Source organism: Simochromis diagramma, unplaced genomic scaffold (assembly GCF_900408965.1).
Source record: "Simochromis diagramma unplaced genomic scaffold, fSimDia1.1 OVJJ01000322.1, whole genome shotgun sequence".
NCBI lineage: Eukaryota > Metazoa > Chordata > Actinopteri > Cichliformes > Cichlidae > Simochromis > Simochromis diagramma.
The window spans coordinates 1188742-1206980 of record NW_024386731.1 but is presented as its reverse complement, the minus strand read 5'-3'; the positions used below and the strand labels follow the sequence as shown (position 1 = coordinate 1206980).

The following is an 18239-nucleotide window of genomic DNA, read 5'->3' as shown; positions in this document are numbered from 1 at the left end:
TGGGAAAGATCAAACAGTTCTTTTATCGTGCTTTTCTGCCTTAGGGGCATCATTTGAATAGAGCTGAGTGTGCAAGTGGTTTATCTGTGGTTCTATTTTAATGATTACAATTTTGACTCGTTTAGCATGCCTGCATGCACATAATGTTCAAATTATCCATACGCATTCGTTTAGGAATAAGCACTCAGCAGTCTGTTGTCTTTCACGCATTAGTATGTTGATGATTAAAACGTGTGTATATAAAGGAACGAAGTATAAAGCGAGGGAAGTGAATCGCTTTTGCTAAGACAAAAAAAACAGCAGGGCGCAGGACTCGCAGGCAGCAGAACGTCATGTCTCCGCCCACCTAATACATAATCATGAGTCCTGCGCCCCTGCGTGCCCTTGCGCGATGACGTAACGCGACAACTGCGGGTCCCGATTGCTGCAGCCGCTTGTCAGTGTGACGAAGATTGGCACTCAGGTAAGCTGTCACTCAAAGTCCCTCTTTTTCCGTTCCCTATCAATCAAACAATCTGGGCCGCACGCAAAAATGTCCCGGGGCGAGGAGCGCGGACTTAGTCAGGGCAGCAGAGGATGTTTTTTAGAGGAAACAGAAGCGGCAGAGCTCTGTGAAGGATTAAAAAAAACTGTATACATGGGAGGGGGGGTTAAAAAAAATATGTCGGCGTTTTGGGGGCTGAGGAGGATTGTGGAAAAGCAAAGGGCGAGCGCTAGAAACGAGGCCCAACACTTTACCACGTAGGGGAGGGGAAGTAGAGGGCAGCTGTCCCCGCTTGATTGATTGACTGAAAAGGGGAGGAATTTAGGATCAACCGGGCTAGCAATCCAATACTTAATAATTTCTTTGCTGCCCAATTATTTCATATAGCTGACAAGAAATATAATTTAATTTTAAATGCATACTGTTAAGCGACCGACGCTGTCTTATTATTTGGTAAAATGGCTTACTTCGTATCAATCCGCAGGAGGGTCTTTTTCTGTACCTGGCTAGATTGGTTAGCTAGCTTGTTTTTTGGCCGCGATTACCTTCGCTAAATATGGCGCTTTGCGTTTTGGTTGCACTACCAACACGAATACACTTTGAAGTTAATACTTAGCTACGTCGAAGACGTTAGCTCGGCCATATGGTTGCTTATTTGACTGAAGCCTAGGTTGGCTTCGTGAACTAGCGCAAATGTGTCGTTTACGTTACTGGATAATTGTTAGCTGTACGAAAACGACCGTTTTTCCAGTCGGGCTGCTTTGTTTACGAGTAACGTTAGTCGGGTTATAGGAGAGTAGGCTAATATTAGCCCAAAGGATTTATTTCACTTTAATGTCCCCTTGCCGCCACGGTTGCCACAGCTAACACGAGCTAAAGGCTAAATCGTGGTGGGTGTGTTAACATCAATTGCAAGACACGCTAAGATATAACATCAGCATTATTATTTGTACAACACCCCTTAGGTTCATGATACCAGCCTCTTCTTGGCTTTTAGAGGTGAGCTGGATAAGCTATATGCAAAGAAGAGTAACGTTGGACCCCGTAGTGTGCTTTCGCTACTAGCACGTATGAAGACAACATTCGATTATATCATTAGCCCCTCTCCATTTCTGTTCTAATATTGACATTTTGTATATATTTTGCATCTTAGTGTTACAAAGGGGAACAGTATTATGTCCATACTTCTGTATTTTACCGTAACAATGCCAATCTAATTAACAAAGCCAGTAACACTGATAATAGTTTAATAATGAAATCAGAACAGTTCTGTCATTTGAAGCTTATGTGCAAACACCTGAGGCAGTCTAACTGAAACTGTGTGTACTGTGTAGGTTGGCCACCAGTCCCTGCACTCTATAATGCCCCAGTGTTTGCAGCATCTGCAGTGAACGTGATGGCAGCCCACTCAGTCTCCATAGATAAGTACCCAAAGGGAGAGCAGCAGGTGGGTGAGAGGGACAAACTTTGCTTGGACCTGCAGGGAGCTATAGTCTGCTCTTTTGAGATACTAGTTAACTAAAGAGAATAAGCACAACAGCAGGACGGGATACTGTTTATAATTGGGACATCTAAACATTCTAGGCTAAAACTTTGAGTGTTCTGGACTCTGCCTAATAGATAATTTATTTTTAGTGGTGAGAAGTCAGCCTTGGTAGCAGAATAACGTGAACACGCAATCGGTGTCAATGCTGTTACACCAGTTTGAGTAATATATAGACTGTGAGCTTGTCTCTGAAACTCAGTATGGGAGACATCAGTAATGCATTGTAAGCCTCATTTCCTCCTAGTATTTATCTGTATGTATATTTGTAAATTGCTTAAAAAACATCTTTATTTAGGTGCTAAAATTTGTGGGTGTTGAGAGCTAAGAATGAACTATGACTAAGAAGAAATGTTCCTCCCTACGCAGGCAATCATTTTTGGTCTATTTGTGTTCAATCTAAGTCATTGTTGGCTGCAGTCACATGGTTGGGGATGAGATTTATGCTCCTTGAAGGGACTGTGTTGCCGGTAGGCAGGCACAGTGTAAAAAGGGAGAAAGACTTTGCTCAATAAAGTATTTTGCAGAGCCTCTGCTCACATTTCAATTCAATTCAGTTTTATTTATAAAGCACCAAATCACAACTACAGTCGCCTCAAGGTGCTTCATATTGTAAGGTAGACCCTACAGTAATACAGAGAAAAACCCAACAATCATATGACCCCCTGTGAGCAAGCACTTTGGTTGACAGTGGGAAGGAAAAACTCCCTTTTAACAGGAAGAAACCTCCGGCAGAACCAGGCTCAGGGAGGGGCGGGGCCATCTGCTGTGACCGGTTGGGGTGAGAGAAGGAAGACAGGATAAAGACATTCTGTGGAAGAGAGACAGAGGTTAATAACAAGTATGATTCGGTGCAGAGAGGTTTGTTAACACAGGTGTATGGAAGTTGGGGGAGTGTATTCTCAGTTGTTTTTCTTTGGACACCAGAGATGGTAGTGTTTCACTTTCTGGATCATGAGGGTTCTGCCAGACCTATGCACTGGGGACTTAAAAAAATATTTCAGAAAAGGGTTACAACCTAATGAATCTTAATAGCTTTCCATTTCTTTTAACAGTTTGTTTGAACAAAGTATGGAGATGTTAACAAAGGGAATGGAAGTAGTGACTCTTAGTGGAGGAGTTGTTGATCTCCTGTCTACAGCCCCACAGGATGTAAACGTGAGCATATCCCATGTGCTTTTTATGTAGCCGGGGTTGTTCAGTTTTAACATCTCTGCTGGTGGTTTTACTGCTCCTCAAGACTCAGGAAATTAAGGCAAATAAAGCCATGTTGGTTTAATTAAAAAGGCACACATCTTACCATACTATAGTTGTATACAACATCTAACATCCTCCTCCTTCATCCTTGCTAATGTGTTAGCTGGATTAGCAGTTAGCACACACACTGTTAGAAGCTTGTTGTTATACACCAGTGTTGCTCATAGTCGAGATGTTTGACTTATTAGTCAGTGTAACTTTGTTACCCTGACTTTAGACATGACAACATGACCCAGAGTAGTAGTAGTTTGTTTTTTAAATCAACAGCTTCATTTACTCAGCTAAAAACAAGTGAGGGAGACTATCAGAGCCAACTGGGTCTGGATTCTTGGGTCCAGTGATTTGTAGAAACCTACTATTCTTACAACACAGCTGTCCTGTGCCAGATGTTCGTTTGACCCACTGAGGCAGACATCATGTCAGAAACATCAGGAGGACTGAGGTTCATTAGAGGGATCAAGAAGAGCTCGGGCTTCAGCATCAGCTCCCTCAAAGGGAAATCTTCAGATCTCCACCGTAGGCCTAAAAGGAGGACAAACCCAGCACTTAAACAGTGTTTCTCAACTTTTACACAATGGTGTTACATTTAGTTCAGTAGAAAATTATTTAAAATCTAAACATATAGTAATCACAGAAGTGTTGCCCTAATATGTACAGAAGCTGAGCACAGCGGACATCATCAGTTTTCTTAAATCCCGAACTGAGTAACTGTTTATGCGCCTAAAGGTAAAGAGGATAACGGTACATATGATACCAATTACATGGATATATAATCCCTTTGACTTTCTTTCATGAACTTCTTCAGTAAGACAGCTGCAGCCTTCACTGACGGTAAATAATCTGGCAGTTTAGCCTTTGTTCTTTTTTAATCAGGTCATTTTTGAGTTACTATAATTTTGCTCCAAAGTTAAATAAGTGAATTTAGCATAAAGAGTGGGCTTATTGGATGATTCGTCTGTCACTGGGTGGTGCTGAGAGCAACTCCTGTAATCAAAGAATCATTGCAGTCAAATGTGAAGTTTATCCTTTAAAGCTCATCCTTTCATTATCCTGACACACTTTGGTTCTGAACGTCTTATATATTTTACAGTCTGCAATTCTGATGACAGCTGACATGCAAAGTGTTTGTTAAAAAACAAAGCTTTATATAGAGCAATACAATAAGCATTAGTTCTTTCCATGGATTTTTAAATTGGATTCAGGTCGTGTGATTGGCTGGCCCTGATGGCAGTTGATTTTTATCAGGAATGTCGGTATATTTTTCCATTCATCCTTCCTTCAGATATATGAAGTGTGCGAGTGCCGTATGCTGGAAAAATGGCCCCACACCATGATGTTCTCACCTCCAAACTTCACTCTCGGTTTGGGGTGTTTGACTTCCAAACATGGTGTGTATTACAGCCAGTGTTGGTCAAGTTACTTGAAAAAAGTAATCAGTAACTAATTACTGATTACAATTCTACTTTTTCTGCATAATCCATCATGCAAAATGTAATCAAATGGAAAAGTCTCTTTTTTTTTTTTAACTTGTTTTATCAGTTTTAATCTTTTAACTTTATGCATCAAGCAAAAATTAAATTATATGCAGCATTCTCTGACTGGAAGAAATTAGTTTAACATTTAAACCTATTTTCTGCACATTCCAGCACATAAAATAAAATATTTTTTGTGTTTACACTCAGTCTTTCAAAGTAAGTAAGTAAAACACAGCAGAAAATAAATAAAGTCAAAGACTAGCGGTTCTGTTGCTCTATTTTCACCTGTAAAGTAGGAGCGGGGCAGGCGGAGGTTTACCCTGGTGCAGGTGTGCCGCAGCGGTCAGTGGAAGAATCCGTGAGTTTCTGTGAATTTCCCATTACGTCGTTGTGCACTCGGTGCTTGTTTAGGGGGTTTTTTCGCTGTAAAAAGAAGTTTTCTTCCCACGCACAACTGACACTAATGTTTTTGTCACTTTTTATGGAATCAAACTCAAAGTAAGGTCAGTACTTCCACGCTTTAAACGCTGCACGCTCATACTCTCTCCCGCACTCGATATATTATCCACTGTTGATCTGCACACAGCTGTTGTCACGAACGTCGCACTCACTTACGTCACTGTCGTGAGACATTCTAACGCATTACTGCCCATCTCTGATTACAGCATCCAAAGGTTTCAGTTTTGGTCTCGCCTGACCAGAATATGTTCTCCCAGTATTTCACAGGCTTGTCTAAATGTTGTTTAGTCAGGTTTAAAACACACTTCAACATGCTTTTTCTTCAGCGGTGGAGTCTTGTGTGGTCATTGTGCATACAGGCCAGTCGTACCTGCTGATTCCAGATCTCTTCTCATAATTCTTTTGACTCCTCTATGGGCTCAAATTGTGGTCATAAATATTTTGTACTTGTAAATCAGTTTTGTATGTGTAAAAAAAGATTTGTGTGTGGACTTAGCCAAAGAATACGTGTGAAACTCTGCACTCAAGTTTCAAGTTACAAGTACGAATTTTGACCCTATTTTTCTTCCTTTCATCTGATTGGTCAATGTCATGTCAATCACAAATGTAACTATTCAATCAGAGAACAGATGGGTTTGGCTGTCGGAGGGGCGCTTTTTTGAACTGCAGGTCCTTGAAGGGTAATACAGTTTGAAGCTGGAGGATCTCTATATAAATTAGAGATGGCAAGATACCACTTTATTTCCGATACCGAAAAATCTCATATCATATCATAAATTTGGATATCTGCTGATACCGATATGAATCCGATATAGTGTGTTTTTTAATCAGTAAATCTGTTTTTTTAATATCTTGCTGCTTTTTGTATAAGTTCATACTCAAGTTAAAAAAACAAAAACAAAAAGCACTAAAGCTATTCTGTTATACCTGTATGCCAAAAATACACTGCACCCAAAATATTTCATAGTTCAGCAACACTGATCAATCTAACAAACTTAAACCTGCTCCATCCTCCCTATTCTGGTATTTTAAAGAGTAAGCAAGCTAACTAATAGGGTCCTAAAACTCCCAGCAAAAAAAAAAAAAAAAAAAAAAAGGAACCACCCTCCACCTCATGATGCTTAATCGACGTAATCAACTTTAATTTGATGCAGTGTGAAAAAAAAAAAATGCACATAAATCAATTATTTTTTCCAAGAATAATTAAATAGATTCAACATCTTTCTTCAACAGAACTGCAGACTGCACAGATGGTACCTTCCCAAAGGAAAAAGTACTATAGCTTACTAGGGTATATTAGACTTAATAGTTACTATGTACAGTAATGGACTTCTATACATTTTACATCAGATTAAAACTTTGGGTGTAAGATTCAGATAATTATTTATTAAAAGCTAGATATTTTAAATGAGAACAAGAAAGAAAAGTATGTCTTTGTGCCCCCTTTTCCCTGTTCATGCCCTATCGGCCCCCCTGACTAAACTTTGCTAGATCCGCCCCTGCACAGTTACGTCAGCTGTAGAAAAAGATCCTGGTGTAGAAAGTAATATTAAATAAATTCTAACAACAGCTTATCAAGCTTAAACGTGCTGCTGTTGTTCAGCTGCTGGTTTCCTCTTTCTGGCGCGAAGTGGGCGATAAACAAAGAAGAGAGACGGACTCGCGACAGAAAAGCTGATCAGCTGATCATTGATCAGTGTCACGATTGAAGTAGCAGCAGGAGAGGGAGGGGAGAGAGAGGCAGTCGCTCCATATATCGGTTGTTAAGCTTAACGCTGGAATGCTTTACAAACACTCAGAGATGAACTTACACACTTGCTTTACTTCTCTCTGGGAAAACTTCCTCGGAGATGAAATGCTGGTTTGGTAGCGAGGCTCCAAATACACACAGCCGCTCTATCACGTGAGCACACTGCTCCGACGTTCTAAGGTTATGAGCCGAGTTACACCATGTCGCAAGTTTTGTGAGGTGCTTTTTTGATATTTAATGGATCGGATTACATTTTTTATTTCTCTCAACTATCCGATCCAGGAATTTACGTCAGTATCGGACCGATACGTAATATTGGATCGGTCCATCTCTAATATAAATATCTAGCAGCTAGGTCCCCTAACTTTCAGCAGCTGTTGAAAGGATAAAGTTGTGCTATATCTAGTGGTTAGAAACACCATCATTACTTTAGCATTAGTTTAACACAAAGTCAGGGCTGACCCGGGACCATTGCTGTGAGTCACAGTGCGCAGCATAAAGGTCCTTTCACATCAGAGGCAGCATGTGCTGCTAATGCTAACTGCTAACTAAAACCAAGGATCCAGAATTTGTTGCTGGCTGCTGGGCTCTGTGGGTTTTTGCAGCAGCTCTACCTGTACTAGATGCACCTGCTCCTTGTCGTTTCTATCTCTGACTTCATGTCCTCTACAAGAGTTTGTTTTTTTTGCTGGTTCTTCAAATGTTCAATAAAACCATGTATGCTAATTCATAACGAAGAAAGCTTTGTAACTATCCCCACCAGTGAAGACTGTCATTTCAAAGCACTTGAATTAATATGTGTAACTGGGTGAATGAGGCATGGTGTAGAAACATGTTCTTTCTGTTAGTCCAGTTTCCTTATTGTCAGTTTGAAACAGCAGGTTGTGGTTATGGAAGGTAAACAGACCTTCTCTCAGTATCTAGACTCTGCCTCCAGTTCCCAAGCAGATACACCCAAATTTCTCTAACTGTTGCTGCTAATCAAACTTCTAAGAAAGGTGACTCCTTGAACCCAAATCAACATGAGTAGTAGTAATGGCAGTACTAGTACTAGTAATCTGAGGTGAACTTCTTTTGTTTTTGTTTGAGCCCTGCCCCATTTGCTAACAGAGAGGGTGGGCTTTATGACCTGTACTGCAGCCTCACACCAGGGGGCAGTAGATACTTTTTGAGGAGCTGTCAGGTCGTCCAGGTTTTCTGTAGTCATTTGTTAGTAACTTGTGGATCTCAGAAAATAGTCTTTTTGCTTGAAAATTCCTATGACTTTGAAAAGGAGTGCTATTAAAATGAAGCCACACGCTGTCACATGTCATCTTTGTCTTGAACGCTTCGTGCTGTAATTGTCTGTTTCTTGTCTGTTCTCACCTTCCTTGCAGATGCAAGGCATCATAAAGGTAGACAGTGATTCGGAGCAGAAGTTTATGGAGGGTACGTTGGGAGAGGTGCCCAGCCCGGCACCAACAGAGCCACAGACACCCATGGACGCTGACAAGGCATCCATATATCGGTAGGAGTGTATGTTTGTTTAAATAGAAATAGAAAATCAGACATTCTCAACAGTAACAGTATATGCAAGCTGTTTAATTTAAATTAAATCAAACTATATATGAACAAAAGTTTGCACATGCATATTTCCTCTGGAGAAGGAAGCTTCTCCACCACTGCTCTCTCTCACACCTCTTTTTCTCTTCATCCTCACCTCCAAACTGACTTCCTGAACTGAAGTCAAATCTTTAATACATGAAAACGTGCATAGACATGATTATTTATTCCAAATGTTGTCCTAATTACATATCGTCAGCAGATTAGACTTGTAACCCTGCTGCCCCCTGATCGCTTACAATGAGCATCATGTTAGCTTATAACCATTGTTGTTTAGGCAGCAACAGTTGGTTATAAGCTAACATTATGTCAGCTGATGTTAGGCTAGTGTCCTAAAAGGGTCCAGACAAAGAGTTTGGTTACATCCTCACATCAAATGAGAGTTTATTTTCCAAGCGTTAGAGTCCAACAACGTGAGCTCCACTTCGAAGAAAGTTTCACCAAGTTCAGGATATCCTCCACACCTCACCTGAGGAGAGAAGCAGGTTGAACGGTTGAAAGAGTTTAGGACTGTGTGTGTGTGTGTGTGTATTTGTGTGTGTAAATATACATATATTAAATGTCTGATGTCAACACAGAGTTCTGATTCATTTAGGTCTCATGTCCTGCTGCTAATACTTTTTTTGTTTTTCCCCGTCCTTGTGGATTTTCCAAGTTCTTACTGAGGAAGCTTGAAGTGATCCTTTTTCTGTGTGTGTGTGTCTTTCGTAGGCATCCTCTGTTCCCTCTGTTGGCCCTGCTGTTTGAAAAGTGTGAGCAGTCCACGCTGAGCTCTGATTGCATCACCTCAGCGAGCTTTGATGTGGACATTGAGAATTTTGTCCGTAATCAAGAGAAGGAGGGGAAGCCTTTCTTCAGTGAAGACCCTGAACTTGACAACTTGGTGAGACATTGTTGCTTCAGAACGCTAAACCTTATTTCACAGCATTTATGTTTGTACATGCAGAGGGCTGTGTAACCTATCCGAACACGCTTGCATATTGTCTTCCAAACAACCAACAACTTGAAGCTCAGCAGGGATGTCGATACACCGATTGGTTGAAAAGAAAGGGAGTGACAGAAGGTCAACACAAACCACAAAAACTAAACTATAATAAAAGATAATCAAGAACAGCATGAAAGGCTTTAGTGGACACTTTTCATTGTTTTCACTTCAGCTCTTTGTTTGCTGATTTCACTTCTCTCTGAAGGGCCAGCAACAGTAGAAGCCCACAGACTTTTGTGACAGTAAACGGCTACAGGGGCCAGAATCGGCCTGTTAAAGACGGCCCACGGGATGGCTTTGGAAATGTGAAGGAGGGCATAAATTTGAGACTTTTTTAGGTGTATTTTCCTTCTGAGAAAGACCTTGTGACCATTCATGCTACAACAAATAAGTAGTAATTAAATCTTCACAGGGTGGCATCGTGCTGTATTGTAATTCTGTGCTGTGATCGGAAGCGACTGTCATAACTGGACCTGACCTTTGACCTCCCTATAATGCCCTCAGGTAAACATTTGTTAAACAGAAAGATGTTGAGCCTAAGAACTCTTTCCATTCCTTCTATCTGAAGATGGTGAAAGCCATCCAGGTGCTGCGGATCCACCTGCTGGAGCTGGAGAAGGTGAGCGACCTGTGCAAGGACTTTTGCAGTCGCTACATCGCCTGCCTCAAGACTAAGATGAACAGTGAGACTCTGCTGAGTGGTGACCCGGGAAGCCCATACTCGCCTGTACAAGGCCAGGCCCAGAGCTTCTCACCCACCAAGTCTCAGGTATGCAGTGTAGGTGAACTGCAGGCGTCACCACCAAATGCCTCAGGTGAAGAGTTAGCTACCACTGATCAGTGCCCCTGCTGGGGTATATTAGCCAGCTAAATGGGAATACTTTAAAAATGGCGTTATAAGAGTTAGCAGCATGGAAAACATACATGCGCCTACTTTATGTATGCATGCTCTATTACACAGACCCCCAGCTCCATATCAGGGACCATTAGTCCCCAGGGTCAAATTGTAGTTCCAGCATCGGCCCTGCAGCAAGGAAACGTTACCGTGACAACTGTCAACCCCACCCAGGTGGTCGCAGGTATGTCATCTTGGCGTACGACCCCTTCCTCAGGTACTGCACTAATGACTGTAGCCCAGATATTCACATGTACCAACGGGACTCTGATTGAGTCTTCTGCACTCAGCTGAGCAGGTTAGAAAATTGTGTGTTTGTATTTCAGGCGGGACTGTGTACCAGCCAGTCACAGTTGTAACTCCTCAGGGCCAGGTGGTAACACAGGCTCTTTCTCCCGGGACAATACGCGTCCAGAACAATCAGGTAATACATCTGTCTATGTTGCTGCTGTGCTATTAAGTGGAATCCCTGTCATTGAAATTTACTGCTCCCACTTGTGGTTCCTAGAGTATTTAAAAGTAGAATGAGAGGCAGAGTAAAAGTTAATTGAACTAAATGAAGACAAGCTTAGAGGTGTTGGAGGGCTTCATGTTGTAACTTTGTTCTATAACAATGTAACAACAACCTTTGCTGCGTATTGACTATGGCAGATAATGTGTTGTCTGCTCCTAATATCAAATGGTGTAGCTTTTTAAGATCGGTGCCCTGTCATTAAGGGCAAATAATTCAAAATTAGAGCTGAGGTCCTTGGTTAAATGATGTGGAACAGTATTGTAATTTAACATAACCTTTCATTCTGTTGAGATAATTAAAAGATGGCTAAACAAACATCTGTGTACTCAGCTTCAGCTGCAGTTTCACCAGGACTTGAACCTCTTTAGTCATGAGGACAACTCAACCAAGAACAAGCGCGGCGTTCTTCCAAAGCATGCCACAAATGTCATGCGCTCATGGCTCTTCCAGCACATCGGGGTGAGTCTCTGTGCATAAATCATCTGCCTGTATAGAACTCAAGTCCTTACAAAACAGTGATGCATTTCAACCCTGTTCTGTTGTGCAGCATCCGTATCCCACAGAGGATGAAAAGAAGCAGATTGCTACTCAAACAAACCTGACACTTCTGCAGGTCAACAACTGGTGAGTTGCTCTTTATCCCAAGAAAATACTAACTACATCACTATTTACAGTCATGTTTGTGATGGCAGGCAATTTTCTATTAATTGTTGTAGTATAATTGGTCAGCCAGGTAATTGTGCAGGGCTTCCTGCGATCAGCTGAGGGTTTCTTCTTTGCTCATCTCGTTTCACTTTTCACTGATGAAACTCTGACTTGTTCCCATAGTTTGCCATTTGACCTCTCTGCTTTTTTGCCTAATGAAAACAAAACAAAAAAGATGATATTTAACTTTGCCCTAAGTTAATAACTGCAACTTCTTTAAGTAAAGGTGGGAAGTGTCACCTTTTTAGCTAAGTTTAAGGAGGTTACGGTGTATTTAATATGTACAGGACATCAGACAGTTCCTATTCTTTGTGTCCTTTGAGTCAGGGTGTGTAAAATCCAGCTAACCATACAGCTGTCCATACCTGACAGTGAGCCTAATCAGCACCTGTTAGCATTTGAAGTGCAAAGGTCTGTACAGCCAGCATCACCCTGTGTCTGCAGGTTTATAAATGCACGGAGACGGATCCTGCAGCCCATGTTGGATGCCAGCTCTTCAGAGACACCCAAAGCCAAGAAAAAGACACCTCAAAACCGGCCACTGCAGCGCTTCTGGCCTGATTCCATCGCAGCAGGAGGAGGGGCCATGCCTGATGGTAGGCAGCACAACACCGTATCGAGATGCTTTCGTTGTTGTACTTGGCCCATATGTTAGAGTTAATGCAGAGAAACAAACACTAGTTAATGTAGTGATACCAGCAGACTTCCTGTCCGCTGCTGCTGCTGCTTAACAAACTGTTGTTCTACTTTGGCAACAAATGTCATCACTGTATCACAAATGTTGCTGCTTTTAACAAATTGCTGACAATGTCACTAGGACTGCAACATTTCACAACTTGATTGTTTAAAAATCCTTGACACAAATTGTTTGATTCAATGCTTTAATGTACAGCTCTGTAGCACTCAGGTGTCACTATTAAGTAGCTTAATGTGGAAAGCACAGAGGAGTTGGTACTGTTACAGAGACGGTGCACTCAGGTAGAGAAAAAAAGATTTTTCCAGCATCCAAAACAACAGTGCTGTTGCTATGACAGGAAGTTTTACTAGGAAAAAGCTGGCAGGAGTTCTTGAGCAAACCACCTGATCAACAAGCTCCAGCATGAAGAACAGCGAACTTTGTAAGCTCCCCCATTTGTTTTACACGGCAAAAAAATCTGGACTACAGACATTAAACAGATGAACTAAAGACGTGAACTTATCAGTCAATCAATCACCTTTATTTATAAAGCACTTTAAAACAACCACAGCCAGTGTTGGGAAGGTTACTTTTAAAATGTATTCCATTACAGAATACAGAATACATGCCCCAAAATGTATTCTGTAACGTATTCCGTTACATTACTCAATGACAGTAACGTATTCTGAATACTTTGGATTACTTAATATATTATCATGCTTTTTACAACAACGTGAATGTACTATTGCTGTGTGATTTATTACTATTACTGAAGGTCCGTGACTCCGAACTGTAGTAAAGGGACCTCTGACTAATACGGCGGGGTCCCTGTCGGCTCGTAGCCGAAAAATAGCTTTACTTTGTTGTGTGGGTCAACTTTTCTTGCGAGAGACAGAGAGAGGCGTTGAAAGACTGCTCCAACGGAACTTATTGTTTTTGGAGGAAAACACGAACACTGTGTACAGTCGAGTCTTAATAGCTTACTTACAACTGGGCTCGTCAGGCACTCTTCTTGGCTGCAGTGGTTATTATTATATTTACATGCTTCCAGCTCCCGTTTTTCCTCGATGACAACTCGCACCTTTCCACTCCCCTTTTTCTCCCTCCTCGCGCTCACAGACCCATAACGTGTATGGCAGTCCATTCTCCCTGCAACACGGACTACACTGCCCATGATGCTACATTCTTTAGAGCTATGCTTGTAGCATTCTGCCTGTTAGCTTAGCACAACAACAACAAAAAGGCGCTCTGTCACCCAGGAAACACGCAGAGAGAGAGAGAGAGCGTCGCCCTGTAACCATGGCAACCGTAACCCTGCCGCCTGGAACAACAGAACGTAGCTGTCAAACAAAACCCAAACAGTCCTGACCCGCGACAAAATGAAACAGGAAAGTACCGCAGTGTAATCCATTTATTTCAACAAAGTAACTGTATTCTGAATACCACCTTTTTAAACGGTAACTGTAACGGAATACAGTTACTCATATTTTGTATTTTAAATACGTAACGGCGGTACATGTATTCCGTTACTCCCCAACACTGACCACAGCTGACACAAAGTGCTGTACATTGGAACCAAAAAATAACATTTCATAAGATATGAATAAAAGCCAAATAAAAGAAAGAAAAAAAATAAAGATAATTAATTAAATAACTAATTTAATTTCAACGGAAAACTAAGTCTCACTGAGGTTAAAAGCCAAAGAATAAAAGTGGCTTTTAAGACGTGATTTAAAAGTGGACAGTGAAGGGGCCTCTCTAACTTGCAAGGGCAAAGTATTCCATAATTTAGGAGCCACAATAGAGAAGGCCCCGCCCCCTCTGAGCTTCCTCCTGGATCTCGGTACCTCCAGGAGCAGCTGGTCAGCTGACCTGAGAGACCGACAGGGTGTGTGGGGATGAAGAAGCTCAGAGAGGTAAGGTGGGGCAAGACTGTGAAAGCATTTAAAAACAAACATAAGAATTTTAAAATTAAGTCACTGCAGTGAGGCTAGGACAGGGGTTATATGCTCTCTTTTACGAGTTCTTGCTAGGAGTTGTGCAGCAGCATTCTAAACCAGCTGCAGACGTGAGAGCAATGACTGACTGACCCCCACATAAAGTGCGTTACAGTCGTCCAGGTGGGAAGAAATAAAAGCATGGATCACTGTTTCAAGGTGCTGCCTCGAAAGAAAAGATTTTACTCGTGCCAGTCGCCTTAAATGATAAAAACTGGACTTCACCGCTGCTCTAATTTGGTTGTCCAACTTAAAACCAAGATCAGTAACAACAGGTTTAAAATAGACTTCCAGAGGTCCCAAATCTACAGAGGACAACTCAGAGGTACCACTGGGTCCAAACACCAACAACTCTGTTTTCTTTTCATTAAAATTTAAAAAGTTTAGAGCCAACCAAGCTTTAATGTAAAGTAAAGTATCAAAAAATCACAAAGTGCTTCACAGAAGCTAAAACCTAGTCATCTAGGCATGTCATGAGAGGTATTATGGAGATGCCACCTTTCTGCTTCAGTGGCAAATAAATTTGGCAGTCATCGGCATAACAATGAAATGCGATCCCAGGCCTTCTAAGGATAGAACCCAGAGGCAATAGATACAGTGAAAAGAGCAGTGGCCCTAAGATTGAACCCTGTGTCCCACAGGCTGCATGACAGAGGAGCAGAAGACGATTCGTAACCGAGAAGGCTGACAGAGAAAGTTCTATCTGACAAATAAGACCTAAACCAATTAAGTGCAGTGCCACCAATACCCACTACATCACTTAATCGAGAAATTAGAATATTGTGGTCTACGGTGTCAAAGGCAGCAGTCAGGTCAAGCAAGACAAGAACAACATGGTTACCAGAATCACATGCCAGAAGGAGGTCATTAAAAACCCTTAATAATGCAGATTCTGTGCTGTGAAGGGTTTTAAAACCTGACTGAAAAACCTCAAAGATGCCATTTTCATCTAGAAAATCTTTCAGTTGACTAAAAACAATTTTCTCTAAAACCTTGGAAACTAAAGGCAGCTTGGAAATAGGCCTATAGTTCGCTAAAACTGTGTGATCAAGGCCAGGTTTCTTAAGCAGTGGCTGCACTACTGCATGCTTGAAATTTGCAGGAACCACACCAGAAGGCAGACTGCTATTAATAATTTCAAGGACATACTGTCATATACTAGGAAAAATTTCTTTAAAAAATTGTGGAGGAAAAGGATCCCGAGGGGAACCTGTGGGCTTAATATGGCGAACCACAGCCTCTAAAGTGGAGAGCGTCACAAGCTCAAACTGAGTGAAAACAGCAGTGCAAGGGACAGAGACAGAGGGTCAGAGTCAGGAGCTGTGATAAGAGCCCTGGTGGTGACAACCTTTACAATAAAAAAGTTAAAAAATCATTGCAAATATCAGGAGAAACTTCCAAACAGACATTCAATGGAGTATTTAGAACCGTGTCAATGGTCCTAAATAACACACGTGGGTTATGACCGTTGCAGCAGGAACAAACTTGGCAATGACAGACGAGCAGCCACACACACCAGCGCCATCTTGTCAATCCCAACTTAGTCTGATACAGTTTGAGTTTAAATAAATGGTAAATGGTAAATGGCCTGTATTTATATAGCGCTTTACTAGTCCCTAAGGACCCCAAAGCGCTTTACATATCCAGTCATCCACCCATTCACGCACACATTCACACACTGGTGCTGGAGTGTAAAGATGCTGAAGGCTCACAGCAGCTCTTCTACTTCATATAGTGAGATGAAAGAGGGCATGAGGTGTAACAGACCATATTTATTTCAAGGCTGCAAGGCAGATTGAAACAAATACAGTTTTAATTCAACAAAAACAAAACTGTAAGATCATATTGGACGTGTGTTTTACATGATACAGCAGAATAAAAGCACACAAAGCAAACGTTTGTCATTTCCTGGAAAACAACGAGACATGTTCGTGACTCGTGTCGGGAGTTTCCAGCCACAGCTTTTCCCTTCTGACTTTTTTGGTAATAAGCTTTTAAAAAAACTGTCTCAATATTTTAGGTACAATGGTGACGATGAACGTGGAGGGTCTGCAGAGCCTGACATCAGACGGTGCCACGCTGGCAGTACAGCAGGTGATGCTGGGAGGCCACAGTGAAGACGAGTCGGGGGACAGCGGAGATGAGGACAATGACGCGGACATGGCGGGGCTGGGCCTGGACAATAGCAACTCATTGCAGTAGAGGACAAGCACTGCCCACACGCAGAGGACACACAAAATGAGTTCGACAGAACAGAGGTGCGTCCGTTTGATTTCCACAGAGCACAGGACACACTGGGATGGACCCTGCACTCTTCCAAGCCTCCACCCTGCTGAACGGCGGTTGTTGCTGCACGTGTATGTCAGGAGTGTCATTTCACAAACAGTTTTTTATTGTATAAATGATGTAGGTGAGTGCACTTTTTGTATATTTAAGCTCAAAAAGATGAAATCAAACTGAAAAAAAACAAGTGTTAAAAACACCTGAGACAAGTTTGTATACTCCGTTAATAAACGTTGACTTTTTTTGTCCCCGCCCCCGTCCCCCCCTGCTCCCAGCTAGATTGTCATTTTGGATGAGACCACTTCTGTCTTGTTCTTGTGTCTCTGGTTTGTCTTGACTTTTGCATGCTTGTGTTTTAAGTAGACGTGTGTGCTCTTATGACTGACTCCATGGCTCACACTGCCCCCTGCAGGCAGAGTAGAGCACAGGTGGAGAGATTAAAAGTAAATTAGACGAGAGATGCTTATTTTTCTATACAAACATATGAAATGAGTGGGTTTTTTTTTGGGTTTTTTTTTGGTTTCATTTTTGTGTTCTCCTGTTTTGTAAGAAATATTTATGTACAGATTCATAATAAATGCTGTGACCCTGTTTTCCAGGGTTCTTTTGAAGTTTTCTAAAAAACAGAAAAAGGAATTGAATGCTGATGAAAATTACTATTTAAATTGGTTTTAAGCTTAAAATATTAACAAGGCCTTATCTGTGTTCTTTTCTAAAATAAATCTTACCAAGAAGCACAAAAAGAAAGTATGACCCTTGGAGAAATTGGCCAAAAAGACACTAAACAGTGGAACACTTGTGGCTCCTTAAAGCATATTTTTACTTTGTGTACTGCAGTATCACAGGAACCCTCTCCAGCAGCAAAGCGACTGCAGCGTTCCCGTCTTTGTTTGGCCCACAATGTGTATACCATACATTATGTCTTTTAACCATTTTACAGTAGTAGCATAGGTGTCACTTTCTAAAATGCACAATCCAGAACACTATGCTAACCACACAATCAGGAGGGGTTACGGACTCCATCAATAAGAAGCAGTGGACTTTTTGCACGCATTTAGCTTTTATTTTATGTACACGCTACATACATGCTGTTGCATTGAAAACAGAGCAGCTGGAAACTTGGAGTCATTGCCCTCCCGAAGGAATGATCCCAAGGGCTGCAGCTGCGACCATGACCCCCTGCCCCACTACACACACACACACACACACACACACACACACACACACACACACACACACACACACACACACACACACACACACACACACACACAGTGAAGGATCTGAAAGCTCCATCAGTTTGACATTACTGCACATATTGGGGTGCCTCTTGTTTAAATAACTGTAATGCTGTACTGTAAAACAGTTGTTTGTAAGTAGTTGCAGTAACTTGGTTTTTATCCTTCTTGTAAAGTTAACTTTGTTCATTTGATTCAGCCTGAGGGTTTAATGGCTACGCGTTGCCCTCGCTGAACTCTGTCACCTCTGTCTAGCTTTTTATGAAGCATTCACTTTTCTCTTGTACTTCTCGCTCGTCTGTTTTGCCTTAGAGCTTTCTATTTTGGAATAAATGATGCCTAACTCTGCTGTCCACTGTCTCTTTACTCTTTTTCC

At 41.7% G+C, this 18239-nt stretch overlaps 1 protein-coding gene and 1 long non-coding RNA gene across 6 annotated transcripts; both read left to right on the top strand.

Moving 5' to 3' along the window:
* Positions 1-124: 124 nt before the first annotated feature.
* pknox1.1 (pbx/knotted 1 homeobox 1.1) lies at positions 125-18212 on the top strand. 5 transcript variants are annotated; one of them, XM_040025099.1, is made up of 11 exons: positions 361-463; positions 1819-1931; positions 8345-8475; positions 9282-9453; positions 10124-10324; positions 10517-10667; positions 10777-10874; positions 11295-11423; positions 11512-11588; positions 12114-12265; positions 16363-18212. In XM_040025099.1, the coding sequence occupies exons 2-11, from the start codon at positions 1881-1883 to the stop codon at positions 16542-16544; spliced, it is 1344 nt and encodes a 447-aa protein (XP_039881033.1). In that variant the 5' UTR covers positions 361-463; positions 1819-1880; the 3' UTR covers positions 16545-18212. The 5 variants fall into 5 exon arrangements, with proteins under 5 accessions (XP_039881206.1, XP_039881033.1, XP_039880939.1 ...); XM_040025005.1 differs by lacking the exon at positions 361-463 and adding an exon at positions 473-1374; XM_040025272.1 differs by lacking the exon at positions 1819-1931 and having other exon boundaries at positions 125-463.
* LOC120729692 lies at positions 13898-16143 on the top strand. Its single transcript, XR_005694980.1, has 2 exons — positions 13898-14057; positions 14096-16143. It is a non-coding gene; the product is annotated as an uncharacterized LOC120729692 (long non-coding RNA).
* Positions 18213-18239: the final 27 nt, after the last annotated feature.